The 25,113-nt window shown below is 36.4% G+C and overlaps 1 protein-coding gene across 1 annotated transcript in view; it reads left to right on the top strand.

Moving 5' to 3' along the window:
- Window positions 1-25,113, top strand: part of LOC107568983 (pappalysin-2-like) — a 75,651-nt gene that overhangs the window by 2,516 nt on the left and 48,022 nt on the right. The window contains exons 2-8 of the mRNA XM_016254982.1: window positions 524-1,586; window positions 7,914-8,062; window positions 14,180-14,473; window positions 15,226-15,418; window positions 17,422-17,543; window positions 22,464-22,646; window positions 23,245-23,548. Of these exons, the coding sequence (XP_016110468.1) occupies window positions 524-1,586; window positions 7,914-8,062; window positions 14,180-14,473; window positions 15,226-15,418; window positions 17,422-17,543; window positions 22,464-22,646; window positions 23,245-23,548 (2,308 nt within the window). The remainder of the gene's footprint in view (window positions 1-523; window positions 1,587-7,913; window positions 8,063-14,179; window positions 14,474-15,225; window positions 15,419-17,421; window positions 17,544-22,463; window positions 22,647-23,244; window positions 23,549-25,113) is intronic.

The following is a 25,113-nucleotide window of genomic DNA, read 5'->3' as shown; positions in this document are numbered from 1 at the left end:
GGAGACAGACACTATAAAAACAGTAAGATAAGAACTCAGGCTTTGAAAATGTAGTAGCATCCAAGTGGATAGTACTCTGGAATGGTTTATCTTCAAATTCATGACTTCAGGGTTGATACGCGCAGAAATTAGCTGATGTTGTCACACGCTGGAGCCCTGCACACACATCGGCAGGCTTTTTCAATGAATGAAATTTCAGTGTGGTCCACGTCCCTCAGGATATTTTGTTTAAAGCTGCCCATCTCTCGTTCTCCTGTTTGCAGGGAATAATGCACCCGAGTGTGTATGTGCTCGCGTGTGCGTGTGTTGTTGGGAGGGTGAAGGGGTTCCCTGACCTCTCTCTGTCCTTCGACGGTAACATCTGGCTGCCAGATGTGACTGCTCCTAAGAAAGGCGGCTGGGAATATCAGTGGATTTGTTGAATGGAAATGACTTAAACTCTTAAACTCTTCAGATAATTAAACACCAATTACTCTGTGCTTGATGAAGCTCATTGACTCCTTCGTTTGTGTTTTTTTTCTAGGCGTGTTTGACAACTGCTCGTATCCCTTGAGCGAAAAAGGTTGGTCTGTTGGGATTCGAGCAGCAGACCCTACAGGAAGAAAAGATGGCAGGTTTTTCTTCTCACTTCGCACGGATCGGGCGCTCAAATCCACCACTATCATCGCGCACAAGCGCTACCAGCCCAACAGCTGGACTCATGTGGTGGCCAGTTATGACGGCCACAAGATGGCGCTGTACGTAGACAATTCCAAGGTTGGCGAGAGCAGAGAACAATCAGGTGACCTATACAGTCCCTACATCAAAGCCTGTCGCATGTTTCTGCTTGGTGGGGACCAGTCGGATCACGAACACAGTTTCCGCGGGCATTTGGGAGGTGTCACGTTATGGGGTTATGCGCGAACGCACGAAGAACTTCTTAAAGGTCACCAATCCCATGCAGAAAAACAAACTCTGCTATTGTCCCAGTGGGCAGATTTCTCCAAGGTTGAGAATCAGTGGGCGCCCTACAAAGACCGTCACAACCCAGTCATTGTGGCTCTTCCTGTCCCCGAGCGGCAACTTGTTTCTCCATTTCTTCCGCCTCCATGTGGTGTGACCGTGTGTGACAATGCCGACTTCGCCCTCAGTTACAACCAGCACTGGCAACTGCGAGCCAAGAAGCGCTTACACTACCGCATCGTGAACATCTGTAAGGATGACGGCAGTGACCCTACGGTCTCTCTCCAGCAGATCCAGCTCCAACACCAGGCCTTGGAAGATGCCTTCCGTCCTTACAACATCACCATTGAGCTCAGCATTCACACCATCTACAACTCTTCCCTCCAACGGCGCTTCATCCTCAGCAACTGCCACATTGCCAAGGTGGGGAACCGCCACTGCGATCCCGAATGCGACCATCCTCTTACGGGCCACGATGGGGGCGACTGCTTGCGCATGGGGCCCTGCTACAACTGGAAGCGGAGGGATGGAGTCTGCAACCCCGAGTGCAACAGCATTCACTATGATTATGATGATGGTGATTGCTGTGACCCCGAGGTCACAGATGTCGCAAAGACCTGCTTTGATCCAGAGTCTTCTCAGAGGTGAGCTTGTGCTTCAATATGGTTCCACTTTGGCAACTAACTTGAACCCAGGCATAATTTTAGTGGGATGTGCAAGAGGGTTCATGTTTTGGTCTTAATTCAAGAATTACAAAATCTTTCTAGCAAAAAACCCCCCAGGATGATATCTGACCGCCTGCTTGCTTCTATAGAAATTGATGCAGGTACCATAGTTAGATACCATGTCATTACATCAACTATGTACATTTATGTCCTTGGCAGATGTGTTCCTACAAAAACTGCTTGCATTAAAGCGCTAGGCCGACAAAATGATTGAAAGCATTCCCTATCCCTCGCTTAAGATCACTGTGAACTGGTTTTTGAGTTCAAGAAATTGACGTTATGTGCTTGTTAAATTTTCTCACAGCAGCATCAAGAAAAAGGAAACCAAAGTGTCTTATTGTGAAATAGTGTTCACTTTTTTCATTTTTATTTTCAAGATTATCAGAGCATTCTGTATTACTCAACATGCAAAGCATACAAATCGGCCTTCTGGAATAACTTTACAAAAGCATGCAAAACTTGGATGCAGAACTGAGCCAAAGTATACACTTAATGTGGCTAAACAACAAAACCAGAGGTCTCGGCACTATTCATTGTGAAAGGCAGGACAGTTTTGCTCCCGTACAAATTGTTTGATGGCTTACCGCAGTGTCTTTTATTTTTTATGCTGCTATGTATGCTACGTAAGTAGATGTTCACAAAACCGTAAAATCCTGAAAATGTGATTACACCAAATATTTGTATCAACAGGATTAATTTGCTGTATGTCAAATTTCCAGATACAGTCTAGGAAGTGTTGTTCCAGGCTCAGTGTGCAACGAGACCTTGTGTCTCAGCCACCAGCTGTTGACATTTTATGGTTGCTTGAAAACAAGCTTTCTTCAAGAACCGCCTATCTGTTCCTGAAGGGCTCCTATAGAGATTAATAGGGCCCCAATGATACCATTGGATGGTGGTCTAAGAAACACTCTTTTGGTTGTTTTGCACTGAGACCCTTTTTAAGAGGACAACAGTAAGTTCATAGCCAAAATCCACAGGCAGAATATTTCTTTCTGTCCATGGCTGGTGGATAATAAATCAGTTGCGTGCCATCTCAATGCTGTTTGCACCAAGGGGTTAAGGTTTGACTGATTAGCATGGCCCTGTCGCCCCTGGTGGAAGATGTCGTAATTACACACTCTGCAGATCATTCGCCTTAATTTACAATAAATTACATTAGAAAATTCATTAAAATATAAAACAGTTCTTTAAAATTGTAATATTTATTCACAATATTAAAATTTTTACTGTATTGTTGATCAGATAAATGCAGTCTTGGTGAATGAGATTTGTCTCAAAAGCATTAAAATCATACCAACCCCAAACTTTTGAGCTGCAGTTTATATATCATCAGCATTTCTTTGTTTGAAAGGCTCTTATAAGTGTGAAATGGACAATTCTCATTTTCAAAGATCAGGATAGTCACTAAAGAGCTTGGGGCTTGTTCCAATCAGCTTTAGCATGATGTAAGTTTCCTGCGTTCCTGTGCCAGCCGAGCAACTGCCATTGAGATGAATGGGAATACTAAAAGATATAGCCTTCAGGGAATTTCAGACCTCCTTATTTCTACTAAGGCCAACAGTTTGTAGTAGTGGTGACCTGGAGTAGCATACTGTCCTTGGCATGCTATACTCAAAAAACAATCCAAAGGTACTGAATAACCCAAAGGTTCATTTACTGGACTTGTTTTCCTTTAAATATGATGTGTCAATAAGTATAAATGCTAATAGCCAACGGGACCAGACTAACCTTGGGCTCATAGACTAAGCCCTTAGAGAGGTCTTTCCTTACCATGCTGGAAGAGTGTATCACTAAGGCTGAGGTCCAGAGTTTGCAGAGGATTAATGCAGGGATGACATTTTGATGGCAATTGTATAGCGTGCCTTTTATGTGGAGGTCTGGGATTTTAATGTTTTGCTCTGTGAGCTATAGCCCAGGTATCTGCTGCTGGGCAGAGAAGCTCGAGTACTTGCCAATGGCTGTCACTACGCAAATTTGTTGTTGAAGTAGAGAGAAACAGCACAAGGGAACCACCAGGTGCTTTTTGGCAAGCTCCAGAAATGGAACGAGATGAAAGCAAAGACATTTTAGTCCAGACATTTAAGCCAATAGAACTGAACTACCTGATAACTCTTCTCTTTAGTAATTAACTTTGATAGATGCTTAGCAATTTCAGTGATTTATGATGTATTTATTTATTTATTCATTTCGCTGCGAGATAGTGGATCGGTGGTTTTGAATATGACTGTTTTAATAAATAGTTTTCTTTTTTGTGTGTTATTCAAAAGGATTGTGTCCACCTGAAAGGTGAAGTGTGTCGTTTTTTTTTCCCCCCAAAAAATACTTAGGTTAATGCACAGGTAAAACCATTTATTGGATGACTTCATGGAAGTATGAATACCCAGAAAATGTGACCCTGGACCTCAAAACCAGTCTTAAGTCGCTGGGGTATATTTGTAGCAATAGCCAAAAATACATTGTATGGGTCAAAATTTTCGATTTGTCTTTTATGCCAAAAATCATTAGGATATTAAGTAAAGATCATGTTCCGTGAAGATATTTTGTAAATTCCCTACCATAAATTAAAAACTTAATTTTTGATTAGTAATATGCATTGCTAAGAACTTCATTTGGACAGCTTTAAAGGCAATTTTCTCAATATTTAGATTTTTTTTTCACCCTCAGATTCCAGATATTCAAATAGTTGTATCTCGGCCAAATATTGTCCTATGGAAATTGTATTTATTCAGCTTTCAGATGATGTATAGATCTCAATTTCAAAAAATTGACCCTTATGACTGGTTTTGTGGTCCAGTGCTTGTATGCTTGAATGTGCTTGTAAAACATTTTTGTCTAAATAATGGAAGATGGAATCTATCTATCTATCTATCTATCTATCTATCTATCTATCTATCTATCTATCTATCTATCTATTGTTTGTTGATGATGATATTTTTTGACAAATCTTTTTGACAACGTTGTGACCTTGTAATGTCTGGAATCAATGAGTGCAAGTCAAGAGGGCAAATATTCAGATGTTACATTTTTGTGGCAGAACCCACTTCCGTCTCAGGATTTAACCATGTGCCAGTCAATCCCTGGTGCCAACCAACCCGAGTTTCCGTGATTGCTCTGATTAGAGGACTGTGCTGACAGTTGAACATTTTCATTTGCTCTTGTTTTGTCATGTTGTATTTGTTCCCTGAATAAGCATTTTTGTGGCATCAGTTGGTTTGTGGTTAGTATTCGATTTCCTTGTTGGTAGCTTCGGAAAACAATGGACAACATGTAATTTTTATTTTTGCTTATTTATTAGCCTATTATTATTACTATTATTGTTTTTTTTTCATAATTTATTTGATTAATCTGTATGTATAAAAATATGTTCTTCCTCAAACATATTCAAAGATTGGACTGGTAAATACTGTCTGCACTCTCTGCGACAATTATTATAGTTGGGCTTGGAGAGAGTATTTATTTTTGTGTTGTATACTGTTCACTGAAGCCACTAGAAATGTTAATTGTTTTGGTCTCTTACTTTGTAAAATGCGATTTGTTGCTTAAAAGTACAAAAGTTTGTAACCTAGTTGCATTAACTTGATTTAACATTTTTGGTAATGTTTAAACCAGTAAACCAGTTCACCCAAAAATGAACGAATATCTTTCAAAAATGAATGAATTCTATCATCATTTACTCATCCCCAGGTTTTTCTAAACCTGTATGAATTTCATCTGTTGAACATAAAAGAAGATATTTTAAAGAATTTTGGTAACTGGTCCCCAGTGACTTCCATTGCATAGAAAAAACACGGTATACTACCGTAAAATTAATGTCCAATACATATAATGTTCAATACAGTTTTTCACCGTATATAGTAGAGGAAATTACCGTTAACCATTTAACAGGTTTTTACTGTAGCATTTTTACAGTCTTTTACCATTAAATTCACAGGCATTTTTAACAGTGTATTACTTATTCATTAGCTACTAGTGTTTATTCTTTAAGTACTAGTGCCTTTTGTAAAGTTACTAGTACTTATTAATTTGATAATAGTTCTTATTTATTAGATACTAGTACTTATTCCAATAGTGACTAGCATTTAATTATACTCTTCTTGATAAGAAAAAATAGAACTAGTACTTATTTTTTAGTTACTAGTAACCTTTTAGACCAAAGATATCCTGAACTTAATAGAAACTAGTATTTTTTAAATTTGCATTTCTGCCCAGTATGGTAATCGTATGTTGAATATTAATGAGCCAGCAACATATAGGAGAGAGATTGAACAGGAAATGAAAACAAGGAGACGGATGCACTTTTTTTTTGAAGGAACCACATAGAAAAAAAAGACAATAATTTGTACACAAGCACATAGAAAACATATTTTTGTCAGTTTTGTAAACACTGTAATTTCGTAAGCATAGTAGCCTAATGTGTTTGTTGGTTGAGTGACCTCTGGTGGCAGGATGGAGATAAGACACACATTTTTATATATATTGTTTTCCTCTTTTTCATCCAGTAGAAACAATAAATATCATATCAGGGCTGTACGTAAATTTTTTTTTTGCATAGTACTGGTGCTACAGACAGAATGTTTTTACATTAATGTTCTGTACAGGGCACACTGGTGCTACAGACACTGAATGTTTTTACATTAATGTTATGTACAGGGCACACAAAATCCAAACCATATGGTTTTCAGACAAACATTTATTTGGAAAAAAGGCCAAAAATTATTAATTAAAAAAACAAAAGAAACAATGGTTTGCTGTACTTGTAAGGCTGCACAATTTGGCCAAAAATGTTGTTTTTACCAATATAACTAATAATGATTATGGTTATTATTTCTAAATAAAACTTTAACTTGTATATTTCACTATAATATACAAAACTGTGTATTTAATAATAAATATAATAATAAATATTACTGCAAGAAAAATCATTTTTCTACACTGGAGAAAAACATAAGGATTTGCAAAAGTTTACCTCAAAGTTCTTAATTATTTTAGCTATTTTTACCCAAATTAGGGTTTTGTAAGCAATAATGAGTACTCAGTTGTAATTTCTTTTTCATTCATACTTGTCGCCAGAGGGCGCCCTTGTGCAGAAACTCCACAAGTGAGGCTCACTGATGACATTCCGGGAAATCCCTTATAGGGACAAAGACATTCAGCATTAGCTGTAGATGTAGCCTAATAGCTGAATAACATGCAGATAGGGCATTTTACTGATAAAGCATTAAGAAAATAAATAAGGATTGCGACATTATATGATTTTATCTTTGTTCTTCAAGCCATCTTGGGTATTTTTATAAGAATAAAGTATATTTAAAATGCAATAAATTGGAAAAATTTTTTAATTTGTTACTAGTATCAATATAATAATTACTAGTCACTATTGAAATAAGTACTATTATCTAATGAATAAATACTAGTATCTAATAAATAAGTACTAGTATCTAATAATAAGTACTAGTATTTAATCAATAAGTACTAGTATTTAATGAATAAGTACTAGTATCTAATAAATAAGCACTAGTATCTAATGAAAACGTACTAGTATCTAATGATTAAGTACTAGTAACTTTACAAAAGACACTAGTGCCTAAATAATAAGCACTAGTATCTAAAAAATAAGTACTAGTAATTAGATACTATTGCGGTTTATAGATTAAATGTTAAAACAGCTTGCCATAGTGCAAAGGCTTAAGCAGCTATGAAAGCAAAAGAGAAAAATGTCATGTGACATATTCCAAAGTAAAAATAAGTTAACATCACACATCAAAGCGCCTCTATGGCGATTTATCACAGCTGGGAGTAGAATAAAAAAGCGGGTAGTCGTTTCATACACCATAAGCAGTTCAAACAATTATAATCCCTAATCATCATGACAAAGTGATTTTTTATGACTGTTGTTATTAAAACTGCTAATAAAATTCAAGATGCGAAAAAAGAAAAAAATTTTTTTTGTAATAATGTATGTAATCATGTAATATCATAGAGTAATTTTTATGTTATTTCTCTTACAAATTCCATTTGCTTACTTCTTATGGCGTGAACTAAACTATTTAAACCCTTGTTGTTTTAAACTGGTAATTCAGTAAAATTTGAAATTGTAATTCCCTTCTAAATCTTGAATAAACTAAATCCATCAAGGAAAAATTTAATAACCTGCATGTTGTTCATTGATGTTTATGGCAGTTCCCTTAATAATAACTTGTTTTCTATGCAAAGTTTCTTGACTGTGTGTCAATATCTCTGATGCAGGGCTTATCTGAGCGTGAAGGAACTGAAGGAACTGCTCCATCTGAGCAGTTCAGACACTCTCAACGTGTTCTTCGCTAATAATTCGGCACGCGAGGAGCTTGCTGGGGTTGCCACCTGGCCATGGGCAAAAGAAGCTCTTACTCATCAAGGTAAGATGGATCACAAGAGCTCATGAACATGATGAAGTGAACAACCCAAGTCCAGTTTTATTAGAAGTGAGGTTATGTGAAAGTGAAGGGAAAAACAAGCCAAACAATGAAGTGAATTTGAAAACTTAATGATGGCTTATGAAATGATTTGACTACACGAGATAAAATTATTGTTTGGCTGGTTAGCATGGCTCAGTTAGCCCCTGCTGGTAGATGCTGTAACTACACATCTGGTTTTGAAAAGCATCTTTTGTCCATTGATGGCCTTTCAAAAGACAGGAAAACTTTTTTCAGGTAACATAAATCTGAAATATTTCATCACCTTAAAGCAGATGTTTTATTGCTTTTAAAAAAAAAATGCTCTTAAAAGCATGAAATGGATTTATGTTTTCCACTACATTTGACGTCACAGCTCAGTTTTTGTCCATTGATGGCCTTTCAAAAGACAGGAAAACTTTTTTCAGGTAACATAAATCTGAAATATTTCATCACCTTAAAGCAGATGTTTTATTGCTTTTTTAAAAAAAATGCTCTTAAAAGCATGAAATGGATTTATGTTTTCCACTACATTTGACGTCACAGCTCAGGATTGTCAATAGTGAACGGGTTGGGGCTGTGTGCATTTTTGGAAGGGATAAAAAACAGGCAAGATAAAATGAGAACAGAACTTTAAAACAAAAGACAACATAATATTTCTAAATAAAAGACCGGGGACTTTACACAAAAACCGTTACGCTAGATCTGCCTCTTGGCCTCTAAACCCAACTGGGTTCATTCTACCATGGACAATGTCAAGTTAAGAACTCAGTTGTTTCCTGTCACTACATTCCCCACAGCACATGTGTTTTTTTGTACCTAATGCCATACATCTTGTTCATGACCGATCGCCTTATATCTTTTCTTTAAAGAAACACATTCTTGTCTCTTCCTCCTTGTTGTGTGTATTTTGCCTTTACAAGATTAATGGGCTGTAATCTCAAGCATAAAAGAAAACACTTGCAGCACGCATAGATTTCCGTAGCCTAATGTGTTTGTTGGTTGAGTGACCTCTGGTGGCAGGATGGAGATAAGACACACATTTTTATATATATTGTTTTCCTCTTTTTCATCCAGTAGAAACAATAAATATCATATCAGGGCTGTACGTAAATTTTTTTTTTGCATAGTACTGGTGCTACAGACAGAATGTTTTTACATTAATGTTCTGTACAGGGCACACTGGTGCTACAGACACTGAATGTTTTTACATTAATGTTATGTACAGGGCACACAAAATCCAAACCATATGGTTTTCAGACAAACATTTATTTGGAAAAAAGGCCAAAAATTATTAATTAAAAAAACAAAAGAAACAATGGTTTGCTGTACTTGTAAGGCTGCACAATTTGGCCAAAAATGTTGTTTTTACCAATATAACTAATAATGATTATGGTTATTATTTCTAAATAAAACTTTAAACAAAATAAGGAATATTACTTTTGTAATAACACTATTTCACTATAATATACAAAACTGTGTATTTAATAATAAATATAATAATAAATATTACTGCAAGAAAAATCATTTTTCTACACTGGAGAAAAACATAAGGATTTGCAAAAGTTTACCTCAAAGTTCTTAATTATTTTAGCTATTTTTACCCAAATTAGGGTTTTGTAAGCAATAATGAGTACTCAGTTGTAATTTCTTTTTCATTCATACTTGTCGCCAGAGGGCGCCCTTGTGCAGAAACTCCACAAGTGAGGCTCACTGATGACATTCCGGGAAATCCCTTATAGGGACAAAGACATTCAGCATTAGCTGTAGATGTAGCCTAATAGCTGAATAACATGCAGATAGGGCATTTTACTGATAAAGCATTAAGAAAATAAATAAGGATTGCGACATTATATGATTTTATCTTTGTTCTTCAAGCCATCTTGGGTATTTTTATAAGAATAAAGTATATTTAAAATGCAATAAATTGGAAAAATTTTTTAATTTGTTACTAGTATCAATATAATAATTACTAGTCACTATTGAAATAAGTACTATTATCTAATGAATAAATACTAGTATCTAATAAATAAGTACTAGTATCTAATAATAAGTACTAGTATTTAATCAATAAGTACTAGTATTTAATGAATAAGTACTAGTATCTAATAAATAAGCACTAGTATCTAATGAAAACGTACTAGTATCTAATGATTAAGTACTAGTAACTTTACAAAAGACACTAGTGCCTAAATAATAAGCACTAGTATCTAAAAAATAAGTACTAGTAATTAGATACTATTGCGGTTTATAGATTAAATGTTAAAACAGCTTGCCATAGTGCAAAGGCTTAAGCAGCTATGAAAGCAAAAGAGAAAAATGTCATGTGACATATTCCAAAGTAAAAATAAGTTAACATCACACATCAAAGCGCCTCTATGGCGATTTATCACAGCTGGGAGTAGAATAAAAAAGCGGGTAGTCGTTTCATACACCATAAGCAGTTCAAACAATTATAATCCCTAATCATCATGACAAAGTGATTTTTTATGACTGTTGTTATTAAAACTGCTAATAAAATTCAAGATGCGAAAAAAGAAAAAAATTTTTTTTGTAATAATGTATGTAATCATGTAATATCATAGAGTAATTTTTATGTTATTTCTCTTACAAATTCCATTTGCTTACTTCTTATGGCGTGAACTAAACTATTTAAACCCTTGTTGTTTTAAACTGGTAATTCAGTAAAATTTGAAATTGTAATTCCCTTCTAAATCTTGAATAAACTAAATCCATCAAGGAAAAATTTAATAACCTGCATGTTGTTCATTGATGTTTATGGCAGTTCCCTTAATAATAACTTGTTTTCTATGCAAAGTTTCTTGACTGTGTGTCAATATCTCTGATGCAGGGCTTATCTGAGCGTGAAGGAACTGAAGGAACTGCTCCATCTGAGCAGTTCAGACACTCTCAACGTGTTCTTCGCTAATAATTCGGCACGCGAGGAGCTTGCTGGGGTTGCCACCTGGCCATGGGCAAAAGAAGCTCTTACTCATCAAGGTAAGATGGATCACAAGAGCTCATGAACATGATGAAGTGAACAACCCAAGTCCAGTTTTATTAGAAGTGAGGTTATGTGAAAGTGAAGGGAAAAACAAGCCAAACAATGAAGTGAATTTGAAAACTTAATGATGGCTTATGAAATGATTTGACTACACGAGATAAAATTATTGTTTGGCTGGTTAGCATGGCTCAGTTAGCCCCTGCTGGTAGATGCTGTAACTACACATCTGGTTTTGAAAAGCATCTTTTGTCCATTGATGGCCTTTCAAAAGACAGGAAAACTTTTTTCAGGTAACATAAATCTGAAATATTTCATCACCTTAAAGCAGATGTTTTATTGCTTTTAAAAAAAAAATGCTCTTAAAAGCATGAAATGGATTTATGTTTTCCACTACATTTGACGTCACAGCTCAGTATTGTCAATAGTGAACGGGTTGGGGCTGTGTGCATTTTTGGAAGGGATAAAAAACAGGCAAGATAAAATGAGAACAGAACTTTAAAACAAAAGACAACATAATATTTCTAAATAAAAGACCGGGGACTTTACACAAAAACCGTTACGCTAGATCTGCCTCTTGGCCTCTAAACCCAACTGGGTTCATTCTACCATGGACAATGTCAAGTTAAGAACTCAGTTGTTTCCTGTCACTACATTCCCCACAGCACATGTGTTTTTTTGTACCTAATGCCATACATCTTGTTCATGACCGATCGCCTTATATCTTTTCTTTAAAGAAACACATTCTTGTCTCTTCCTCCTTGTTGTGTGTATTTTGCCTTTACAAGATTAATGGGCTGTAATCTCAAGCATAAAAGAAAACACTTGCAGCACGCATAGATTTCCCTGTAGATTGACCCTTAATCATTAAGGTCGTCCACCAGGAGAGAAGAAAAGGAACTCGACAACAAAAACAAAAACAAAAGAAGGGTATTACGCTGTTGCCATCTCCATCCAACTGCCAGCTGATTTTATAGTACTCGTCGTTGCTGTGCTTTAGAGCTCATTAAAGCGGTCTCAGTTAAATCCAGCTCCTTTAAAAAGGAGATTTCTCTCAAGCAGGAAGGTTTCTTATGTAAGTTCCTCTCCCATTGGTTCAGGATGCATGATCAGACATTGTGGTCTTGGCTTTTTGGGTTATAGCTTTTGTTAATGAGATCATTTTGGCTTGTGCGTAGAACGTGAACTTTTAAACCGATATTAGCATGAGTAATTAGCACCAACTTGCTTTTGTGAGCTTAAATTTGCTCATGAGTTTTCATGAATTAACATACAGTCTGTTTCTAATGTGTCCATGGTAACACTTTGCATTCATGTTTAATTTGTTAACATTTAGTGCATTTATTAGGTACAAACTATTTTACAGCATTTATTAATCTAGAGTATTTCTAATTTCTTAATATACAGTTGTTCATTTTTATTTTTTTTAATTCAGATTTTAATTTATACAACTTGTAAATGGTAAAAATGCATTAGTATGCATATAAATGAAAATAAACCTAAATAAAAAATGTGCATAAACTACGATGGAATCATATTTACCGAATAAATTCCACCATGCGCATCAAAAAAGTAATGTGACTTTGCACAATGGGACGGGATAACTTGACTAACCAGCAGACCGATCTCGTTGCACAGCATCTGGAATGTTGATTTGGTCGTTCTGAAATCATATATTAAAATTATTATATTAAGTGGCTTCTCCTACTTTTCTTAATGACATTTAGTGCCAGTTTATCAGGACGTGACGATTTCGTTCTCTTTGACTCGTTGGAGACTGTCTAAAGCACTAAACAGTGCTTTATTTGCAAATGTTTTATGCGATATTCCAATTTTGCACATAAGTTAAATTTGAATCTTTGGATGGAAACATAGCTATTATCACAAAATAATATCCTGATGACCCTGCTATGTTTTATTTTGCTCTCAATTGTCCTGTAAATGATCTGAGCGGAGAGGTGGTCAGAGACATGAAAGGTAACATGAAATTCATGAATGACTTACCGTGCTGCTTTGAATCACACAGAGATATGGCCCCTTTCTTATTTTCACAGAGATATGGCTCCATTCTTATTATGCCCATAATCCACCTCTGCTTTTGATTTACCGTCATGTCATAACAGTCTTTGGTGCAAGACGATTTTTGTCCACAAATGTTTCGCTGGACCTGCATGGAGGTTAAAAAGCAAGATTAGTTTCTCATAAATTAGGAGACTTGGTATGGTTTATGGTTTAATTTCATATAAATCACGAGCTTATTTGCGAGAGTACCTTGATGTCTTATACTGAGGAACAAGGTCAAACTACTGCTCTGAATGCTTTAAGTGAAATCAGACCATAGCGTGGACTGCTGATCTTGTGGTATAACTGTAAACGATCTGTGTCTGTCAGATGTGTCTAGCCAAGCTCTGTCCCTTTGGCTGAACTCCCATAAAACATGGATATTTCCTAAATAAAAAGGTTGTTTGCTCAAATCTTGTATATCTGCTGTAAATGACCTGTCTGGGGTGGAGCACAAATCTCCAGAAGTGAAAGATTTTCGCAGATGCCCACATAAACCAACTTCTGTTTTTAATAAGTAAGCAAATTCCGTATTTGCTTTAAAACCTAATAGCTTATATAAACTACAAGTTCAATATAACCAAAATTATGCAAACTAGTCTCACAATGTCATTTCATATTTGTTCTTAAACAACATCTGCATGGATTTTAAACTGTTATAAATGTAAAATTTCTTTTTGCTTTTTATTACATTATTTGGATATAAAACCACATGCCAATTTTCAGCAGGTGTGGGATCTTAAATACATTTTAATGTTCTAAATGTGGGTAGAACATTAGACAACACTTATAACCAGACATACTGTTCTTTTTCGTAATCCTAGCTGCGGTGGTCCCGTTTTACAGGATAGATCACACTGTTTTATGTGGCAATATTTCAGAATAAATCAGTTTCATATACTCAGACTTCTGGCGTTGAGATTAAAGTTAACTTGAACATTTACACCTCAGTGTTCTGTCAGGTGACAGTTTGTATTGTTGCATCAACTGCAGAGATGTCTCTTTGTGTTATTTTTCAGGCGGAATGATTCTTAACCCCTCCTACTTTGGCACCAAAGGACACAACAACACCATGATCCATGAGATGGGTCATATTTTGGGACTGTACCATGTGTTTAAGGGTGTGAGTGAACGCGAGTCATGTGATGACCCCTGTCAAGAGACCACCGCATCAATGGAGACGGGAGATCTGTGTGCTGATACAGCACCAACACCAAAGTCTAAAGTTTGTCATGACCCTGATCCAGTCAATGACACGTGTGGCCTTACCCAATACAAAAACACACCCTACAACAACTACATGAGTTACACAGGTAGTCATGATTAGTTTACTGCTTCTGTTTGCTCACCAAATACAACCAGTTTTACTTTAGAAATTATGTTATTTCCACTTATTGGTACAGGTTATACCTAAATGCTTGTAGTGTAAATCAGTATGATTGTTTTTTATGTTTTTGAAAGAATTCTTGAGTTCACCAAGGCTGCATTTTTGATCAAAAAGACAATGTGACATTGTAAAAAAAAAAAAAAGTTCTCGATTTTAATATGTTTATAATGTAATTTATTCCTGTAATGAGAGAACAGTAATATTCCTGTAATAAGAACAGCATTTATTTAAAACAGAAATCTCTTTACCTTTATTTACTGTCATTTTTGATCAGTTTAATGCATCCTTACTGAATAAAAGTAGCAATTTCTTTAATAGAAAAAAAGTCAGTGATTAATATATAGGCCATATACTGAATAAGTAGACTGCCTGATTACAAGTGTGAAAACACCTGTGATGCTAATTACACGACACACTTTAATTTAACAAATTAGTTTAACATATCCCTATGGTCAAATTATTTTCAATCTTTTGTTTCTAGGGTTTCTAGGGCTTTTCCAGTTTCAATAGTTTTTTTTTAAAATGCTTCTGTTGAACCACAATTCAAAAGCAGTGTCTGATTTTCATTAATATAATTTTCAGTATTTTTTTTTTATTATTATTTTGTCAGTTTCAAGTTATTTCAGTGACCATTGTGGGTTTTTCTTTCTTTAATGGAAGGGTACCTTTTTATTACAGATGATGACTGTACAAACCATTTTACACCCAATCAAGTAGCTCGGATGCACTGCTATATTGATTTGGTCTACAAAACCTGGGTCCATGGCAGAAAGCCCACCCCTGTTCCTCTTGCACCAGTGGTGATTGGTCAAGATGCAGATTCCATCACCATTCATTGGCTGAACCCAATCAGTGGGCCACTTGCCCACAGGTAAAGTAAGGAGCATACATTGGCTCGTTTCCACCGAGCAGTACGGATCAGTACAGTACAGTACGGTACGATTCGGGACCGAACACCTTGATCCAGCTGCTCTAGGGTCTAGGCGGATACATGAGCACTGAGCGCCCGGTGATCGCCTGGAGCTCCGAAATCAGCAAATAGGCACTATCTTTATAAATAAACCGCAGATTTGAGTTTTAAATAACTACATTCTCGCCTGAAAAACTCTTAAAACTACATGTCATGACACAGTAATAGTAATATTTTGAAAATTATGCGGGTTTTTGGGCAATGACGTTTCACAAGTCCACAAGAACGCATATTGAGAAATGGCTATTGACTGTGTGAAAATATAAAATTCTAAAATACACTGTTATATTTTTTAAAAAAGTATAAAAGATGGGTGTATAAGCCCAACACTCATGGACAGCAGAGCGGAACGAGTGAAGGACAATTGCCAACTCTCGCGAGACAAATAAGCAACCGCAGCTTCAAAAACAAGCCCAAAAAACCCAACATTTTTTTATGATTTATTATCATTAAAATTAATTATTATCAAGTATTTATTACCAATAAATGAGCCTGCAACATATTAAACCGAAACCACTCTTTTATCTGAAAAGCAAAAACAGAAGATTATTTTACAAAAATCAGCAAACTGCAACAAAAGTGGGAACAAAACTCATCTCCAATCACCTGTGAGCAGAATAGGATTGGAGATGGAAAAGGAGAAAAACACAAGAGCTTCAAAGGGGAGCTGTAACATAGCCACATATTCATAGCCTACTAAAATATAGGCTATTCGAACCTTGCTCTTAGTATTAGTATAGGACTACTTGTTTTTTATTACAGCACGTGATAACTAATAAATTACAAAAACATTGTAAAAATAAAAAATTAGGCTAAAAGAATGTCATCCCACTACTTCTATCATTGCTTGGATTACAGCGCCATGCGCCTTCTTTTTGAACGTGATTTTTCTCCAATGAGGGCGAGGAGGGGGCGGAACATTTGGCAAATTACGCTGCAGCACTTTGCACTGGTTACAATATTATTGCACTGGTTGGCTATTAACTGCGAGCAGACAGAGTGTCATTCAATGCATTGGAGAATACGGCGAACATAAATAAAGAAACAAAGTTGCTTGTCAGATTTCCCTAACAAGCAACCACATTTTTTAAAATAAGCCCAAAAAACCGCAACCCGCGACCCGGGATTTTTATCACGCAACTTTACAAAAAAAAGAAGCCCAAAGTCGCGTATAATATGCGGACTTGGTAACTCTGGTGAAGGAGAAGCTTTATCAAAGCCAATAGAAGGCAAGCCTGCAACCATTAGCTAAAAAAGCGTAACGGCTAATGCTAATGGAAAGGAGACCAGAGGCCATTTTTTTTTAATGGATGTCAATGGAGGAGATGTCACTATGCTGTATTATACGTGACTTTGGGCTTCTTTTTTTTGTAAAGTCGCGTGATAAAAATCCCGGGTCGCGGGTTGCGGTTTTTTGGGCTTATTTTACAACTGATTTTTATCCAATTTGGTTTACAAATCCATTTATACTTGGCCACACAAATTTATTTTTGTAAAACAGTTATTAACCATGCCATGTGAATACTAGATCTCATTTTCATGACTATGCTAACTAAAGTATGTTGATGTCCTAGTTATGTTACAAATGTGCCACTCTAACATGCATTTTTGCAGTGAAAAAAACTGCATTTTATTCACTAACCAACCAACCGCAATGCAGATTAACCGGGTGTTAAATGTTCTTAAATACCACAGCAGGGTATTTAAATTAAGTTATTTCATTCGATTACACGTGAACACAAAGAAACAGGTCTAACACTGACCGTGTCCATTGCTATCAAAATCAAAAACTCACACTCAGTAAAAGCAAATGAAATGATGTATTTTGAGCCCTCTACTTTTTGACACAGTATATCACTCTTTTTGTGCACATGTTAAAATGCTTTTTTTCTGTGGTTTTGTAGGGAAGGTGACATGAGCTGTCATCTCTGTGATGAGAATGGAGCGCTCCATCAGTATGCCCATGAGGCCACTTCTCCTCACGCCTGTGATTCCACTGGATACTGGACACCAGAGGAAGCAGTGGGTTAGTACTCAGTAAATCTTTATTATAACATTAGTCACACAACTTTACTTCATACTTGTGCAGGTGGAATGACACAAACCATAAAAAAGTCTCATTGCTGTTGGGCTGTATTGTTGGGCACTGTTGAAATCCTATTCGGTCAATCAAATTAGAGGACCAGGACTAACTGCTCTATTATAGTTTTTGTATCATGATCTAACAAAGCTCTTCCACACGCATATGTCATGAATTGTAAGATGGTGAGCGCATGACTGAATGCCGTCTCTGACATAAATGTTGTTGGACGTGTGCTTGATCCTCAACACACCACTGAAAATGTCACGAATGATCGTCAAAGTAAAAAACAATACCTGCTCTTTGATTAATGAGGATAGAGAGAATTTAGCCCTGGCTTCTTTCTCCGAACTTGTGCATTCACATTCAGGTGGATCGTTCAGTCTCATGCGGGCCAGGTGCGTGCAAGTCTGGAAAAATTTAAGGAATAAATCATTAAATCATAATTGCTTGGATAAAGAACACTCTTTTTGCCATCAATGAATAAAAAAGGCCCTTGGCAAAGCTTCAAGTTTTGGTAATATTGGGTTGCGTCCAGAAGCAGCCCATCATAAAAAGCGATGTTTATCCTGTGCAGCTTTTCAACTTTATACCTCACGTAACAGATGTTGCTGATTACTCTAATCAGAAATCTCTTAGCATCTGGTCTGCCCACTCACTGACGTGTCACGGATAAGACTGTGCTTTGAAAAGTCCACCCAAAATGTGGAAATCCTCCCCTGGTATGCAGTCGTTTTCATAAAGCACAGTATCATGAGAGAGGTCAAACATAAATTCATCCAGCTAGGTGGTAGTGGAGAGTGATTTTTGGCCCGGAGTCCTGTTTTGAGAAACAGATTGATGAGAAATTAAGTCTTAAATTTGAAAATAAAAATATATATCTCTAAGAAAACAATATCTTTGCAATATTAATGATGAATGAGATTTAATACCATCGGTTCAGGTCTGTAATAAATTACAGTAACCTATTGTTTTTGGTTTATTTTTAAAAACATGATAAAGTGCATGATGACTACCTAATGTGAATTATTTTGTCGGTCAGTTAATCATGTCAGAAAGACTTTAGGAGCAATATGACAACACTGTTTGTGCAGTATGAAATAATGCTCACGGTAATACCACGGTGAATCATTTGATAACTCTATTAACGCAGGCCAATTCGTTATCAAATCATATCTCAAATCTCACATCTTGTAGCGCTCGCCCCTGCTTACCTGTACCGTAGCCTCGGTATGTGCTATAAGGCAGCTTTTCGAGAAATAAGGCTCGAGCCAGGGCGAGCAGAGACCTGGTTAAGGTTGCTGAAAGTAGGAAGTATGACACGCTCACAGATCTTGCCGCATTGCTTCTCCCGGCGGGAACATTACACCACATCTGATACAGTCATTAATTCTACCCTGTGTGGAGGCCCTCGCTCTGTTTATCTGACCAATTGAGTTTTATGGTTTGCCTTGGCCTGCTGCTGTTTACCCTGTACACATCCACACATGTGAGGCCACGCTGGGTGCAAAGGAGCGCTCTGTGACTCAAGGCTGCTGTCTGTCTATCTGTCTCTTTCAACCTGGAGTACAGTTTAATTCGTCATTGTAAAATCTTTGGGGCAGAGAGTTCACATGGCTTGATATTAAGACTTGTGCTCTTTACATTAATGCACAATAGGATGAGTTCACTAAACAGTAGTGTCATTTTAACATGCATTATTTTGCCATAAAACGGTTTGATTTACAAATTAACCCCCTTTAGTTCAGTTTAACTAGGCTGTATTAATTTCCTTTCTATTTAAATGATAATTATTATAGATAATTTATAATTACAGGTTTATTAAGGGAAAACAGTACTTTTTCCCCTGGAGTAATTAACAACACACTGCTTTTGGCTGCAGAAAAGCAGGCTGAGATTTCTTTGCTACATACATCCAGTATAAACAAGCAAATCAGTATTCATAAGCTTATGTCCTGGCAGGTTTATATCCTTTTATATCTAAATATTATATATACTGACCATTTTACTACATTTTTCATTGTTCATAATGTCTAACTTTTATTTACCTTTATATATAAATGTGTTTATTTATAAAGAGCTGATTTACACCACTGTTTTAAAGTTTGGGATCAGATTGATTTTTTTAAAGGAAAATTATACTTTTATTCAGCAAGGGTGCATTAAATTGATCAAAAGTGACAATAAATACATCTATAATATTACAAAAGAATTGTATGTCAAATAAATTCTGTTCTTTTCATTAAAGGAATCCTGGAAAAAAAAAAACAATATTAAATTTTTTCAGCTTTGCCATTACAGAAATTGCATTTTTTTTTAAATATACTAAAATAAAAAACAAAGAAAACTGTGATTTTAAATTGTAATAATATATCACAATTTTACAGTTTTTTAAAATTGTATTATTGATTAAATAAATGCATCATTATCAACTCCAAACTTTTGAACTGTAGGATCGCAGTGGTGGAGCGAAGCTGAACAGTCCTATCAAAGTGTGCCAGATTGTAGTTGTAACGATTGCTACAGAGAGGAGCAAGGAACGTGGAGAGATGAGGAAAATGCGAAGCACAGTCTTTAATATCCAAGGAAAGGGGTAATACAAAGCAGGCAGGAGACACACGTAGCACATCAAGGTAGACGTATAACACCGGACAAGGGAACATAGGGCAGACAACACTTTAAATACAGGACTAAACTAGGTAATTAATGAGACACATCTGAACCAAATGAGACAATCACACATGGGAGAAACTGGGTCACGGGGAGCACGTGGGGAGAAAAACACACACAGACAGTCCATGGGCGTGACAGTAGTAGTCTGCTGCATCTTAACACTGAAATATAAACAACACAGGCGTTGATCGTGTGTGCAATTAAATGTTGCTATCACGAGAGTGCCGCCCCAGGGCTCTCCTGGGATTACCTTTCCCTGTCTCGCTCCTGTTCTTCAGGCCACCGCGGACGTTAACTCTTAGTTTAATAAATTATTTTGTGAGCCCTGTCTGTCCCAATTAAGGCGCCAATCTGTCTCCTTTGCCAAGTTGCACCTGGGTCTTATGGTCGATTGAGGTCTGGGGAGATGTGCTTCACATCCATTGCCAAGACATGTGGTTTTTCCCAGACACTCTCTCTTTCTGTTTTCCCTTTCACTCGGTTTCTCCCTCCTTGCCTCCCATCCTGTCTTTTTTCGAAAATTGTCATAACAAGATTGAAGATTCAAGAGATTAAATGGTTGTTTATAATAAACACACAGAATTGCTCAGTTCCCAAGTGAGCAGTCTGCAGAGGCAGCATTTTAAAGTGCGCTCCCAACGCAAATGCTGTTATAAAAAGGTTTGCAAATTAATTAAGCTGCTTTTATTTTAATTCTAATTTGAAAGAATTGCATGCATCCTTCACAAACAAGTTGCATTTTGATTAATGCAATTTACATTTAATTACATTGAATTCACTTGATTTTTTTACTTAATTTCTTAACTGACTTTTTAATGTATTCTATCTTTGTTAAAGGGGTCATATGATGTTGTTAAAAATAACATTATTTTGTGTATTTGGTGTAACGCAATGTGTTTATGTGGTTTAAGGTTGAAAAAACACATTATTTTCCACATACTGTACATTATTGTTGCTCCTCTATGCCCCGCCTTTCTGAAACGCGTCTATTTTTACAAAGCTCATCGTTCTGAAAAGCGAGGTGTACGCTGATTGGCCAGCTATCCAGTGCCTTGTGATTGGCCGAATACCTCAAATGTGTGATGGAAATGTTACGCCCCTTACCATACTGTGATGCTGTGTCCCGGCGCGAGGAGACAAGAACAATAAAACCCCCATTACAAACGAGGCATTTGTTGCATCCAGTGGGGACATAATTACTGATTATAATGACTTATACTGTATTTGTGATTGGAGAAATGACAAACAACAAGCGCTACTCTACACTGCTCAAAACTCACGTTTGAATTGTCAGTGGCAAATTCTTTAAATATGAAAACATACTTACAGGCTGTGAGTCAGAACAGATGGCATTGTAGGCTACTCTCCCAGGTTTAGGAAGCAGTCCTCCGTAAAATGCGTTGCACACATCTGAATATTTGGTTTGAACTGTTCTTGAACAGTGTTATAAATACAACTTAATACAACACTGATTTCTAGTTGTGTCCTCTTTTGGAAGGCCAAGCAAAGTAGTTTCGCTTTCACAACGAAGCACACATCGTTTCCACGACATGGCGGCGTCGGCAACAATACTACAGCGAGAATCAAAGTTACACCTTCTTTCTTTGCGTAAACATTTGTGCGGTGTTATGCAAATCTTCCCACTCAGTGACGTAGACATGTGGGGACTTGTTTAAACGAGGCGTTTTAGGAGGGCATGGACGAGTCTTAACTTTTATAAATAATATCTCTTTGGGTTTGAGACTTTAGTCTTTGCAACTTTAGGGATCTTATTTATGCCCGAATAGCTTGTAACACTCCAAAGAGAAAGGAAAACTGGGAATTGCATCATATGACCCCTTTAATGCTTATTGGTCTACCTAATTTTTAGCTTAGTAACATGCTAACATCCATACAGAAAAAAAAATGCTTCCTTAGAAAAATGTAGCTGCCTTTGTAAGCAATGAGGCAGCTCACAGAGATAATAAGTGCACTTATAAGTGCAGTGTACAAAGCAGCCCACTATTTTGTCAAGTTTTCTAATGCATTGCTATGGAAATGCCTATTTTAGGGCTTATATGCCAATTTTATTGCAATTAATTATCTCATCCTTCCAGGTGTATGTCACATTTGCCAAAAAGATTCTTAACTTTTGATGGCAAGTTACAGTATTTTCTTTTTGGCTTTGGATGAGGTTTACGTGTGTTTTTGCAGGGGCCCCTGATGTGTACCAGCCATGTGAGCCCAGCATGCAAGCCTGGAGTCCTGAAGTTAACCTGTATGAGCCCAACATGACTACGCCATGCCCCCAGATCGAGGGCTGTGTGTTGGAATTGCACTTCCTTCACCCGGTTGTCCCTGACAGTTTGACCGTATGGATCACTTACACCTCAGCCAGTGAGTATACTGTCTATCAGTAGGTGTATATCAAACACCTGTCATTATGGGAATATACACTATACTGTTCAGAAGTGTAGGATCAGTAAGATTGTTCTTTTTTTAGTTTTGTAAAGAAATTAATACTTTTATTAAGCAAGGGCACATTAAATTGATCAAAAGTAAGAAAGACTTTTACATTGTTATTAATGTTTCCGGTAATGTTTTTGAAATTTCTAATCACAGTTTCTACAAAAATATCAAGCACCGCAACTGTTTTCATCATTTATTATGGTAATGAATGTTTCTTGAGCACCATATAAGCATATTAATATGATTTCCGAAGGATCATGTGACACTGAAAACTGGAGTAATGCTTCTGACAATTCAGCTTGGCCATGACAGGAATAAATAGGATTTTAAAATATATTTAAAATAATTTAATTGTGATAATAGTTCACAACATTACCATTTTTTCTGTATTTTTGATCAAATAAATGCAGCCTTAGTGAACATAACAGACTTCAAACACATTAAAAAATCTTACCAACCCCAAACTTATGAACAATAGTGTATAAATGTTTTATATGAATTCATTCTTCTGTTTTTTTTTCCACAGATCAAAAGGCAATTGCTAATATTGTGCTCATAACTGAGAATGGCGAGATGTTCCACACAGGTCCTCAGCATGCTTTCTGTGACATTCCTTTGACCCTCCATTTACATACTAGTAAGAAGGTCAAGACCGTTAAAATCTCCACCTTTGATAAGAAGCTGGAGATCGATGCTGTTTTGCTGACCTCGCGGCCCCAAAATCCTCTCTGCTCTGGCTGCCGCCCCCTTCTCTACAGAGTGCTTAGAGAACCACCAATCAGAGAGGACCAGAGTCCCGTCATCGTCAAACAGCCCACATACACTGACAGGTAAGAATATGCGTCTTTGTAAGATTCACAATAGCACTTCGTTTTGTATGCAGACACTTTGAAAGACTATATTTTTAAATATTTATTTGAAATTGGCGAGTCATTAGTAATACTGTCAAGCATTTTCAAATAATAATGTCTCTGTCATCTTTTTATTGTGTTTCTAGTTGATTCACAGCATTTCTGGGAGTATTATATTAAGTGTGGCTTTAGTATAAATGCTGAACATGTTGTCTTTCTAAAACTGTCATCGAATTGTATCTTCGGCGTATCACTATTTAAGTATTGTGCAATGGTTTTTGCCTGAAAAAATTGTTTCCACAGCCAACAGAATAAGAAGAATAACAATATCATGGATTTGACATTGTCATTTCATTAGCCATTAATTTTACAAGTATCAACGCATAGCCAATTTTTGTTCAGTTCCTGTCACATTTTATTCTGCTTGTTCCAGTACAAATTCATCAACGGGCACTGGGTTGTTGTTCAAGTACTTGCAATAGGTCAAAATGTCCAGAGATTAATAGTGTGGATCAGAGAATGTAACATATCCAAAAAAGTTCCTTCCACAAGTCCTGTAAGCTCAGAAAGATGGAAACTCTACTGGGAATAGAGCTATGTGGATAGGGAAAGGAAAGAAAGACAGATTGGATCTGCGAGAGAGGTAGAGAGAGAGAGAGAGAGAGAGAGAGAGAGAGAGAGAGGTACAATGAAACCCTGGAATATAAACCAAATGTGAACGCTTTACCCGTAGAAACAGTAAACACCCGTGGCTGTTTGTAGCTGCTCTGAAATTGTTTCCAATCTCTCGCTGAAGGGAGTAGTGTGCTTGATGTAGTTAGTGTGCAGTAAGTGAGAGACCTGTCATTTGGCATGCAGGGAGACAAAAGTGTGACAACGAGTACGTCGGAAAAAGGGAGTGGGAATGAAGATGGTTTTGTGGGAAAGTAGGCTACAGTGCCACCGTGAGGTCTGCAGCAAAAACAAAGCACTTTCCATGTAATGGGTAAGGAAACAGCCAGTGAAAGGAGGTGCTTAACCTTCAGAAAATGTTGATCATTAACCTTGAGAGGACCCATACTAAATATTATATGAGCTGTTTTATTTTTTTTTTGCATTTTATATGAGGTTTGCAGATTTTTCCAACATTTAGCGGGCAGTAATATTAAATCCCAATTTTGTATGATATTTGATTTTGTTTTATTCTAGAAAAAAATAAAAAATAATTTTTTTTTTAATAATTATTATTAATAATAATAATTAATAGATCAAAATATTGTTTTATTGTTTCGAAAGTTTGTGGTCAGTTTTTGAAAAGTCTGTTATGCTCACTAAGACTGCATTTATTTGATCAAAATATAGTAAAAACAGTATCTTAGTGAAATATTATTATTTGAAATTTTAATTCAAAGTAACTGTTTTAGTTTAATGTATTTAATTGATTTCTGATGATTAGAAACTTTGAAAAGAACAACATAAATACATAAATAAAAAAATACATACATACATACATACACACACACACACGCACACACACACACACACACACACACACACACACACAT

This window comes from Sinocyclocheilus grahami, unplaced genomic scaffold, assembly GCF_001515645.1.
Source record: "Sinocyclocheilus grahami isolate Dianchi unplaced genomic scaffold, SAMN03320097.WGS_v1.1 scaffold1299.1, whole genome shotgun sequence".
Taxonomy (NCBI): domain Eukaryota; kingdom Metazoa; phylum Chordata; class Actinopteri; order Cypriniformes; family Cyprinidae; genus Sinocyclocheilus; species Sinocyclocheilus grahami.
The sequence above is the reverse complement of the archived record's forward strand: the minus strand, read 5'-3'. Positions and strand labels throughout refer to the sequence as shown.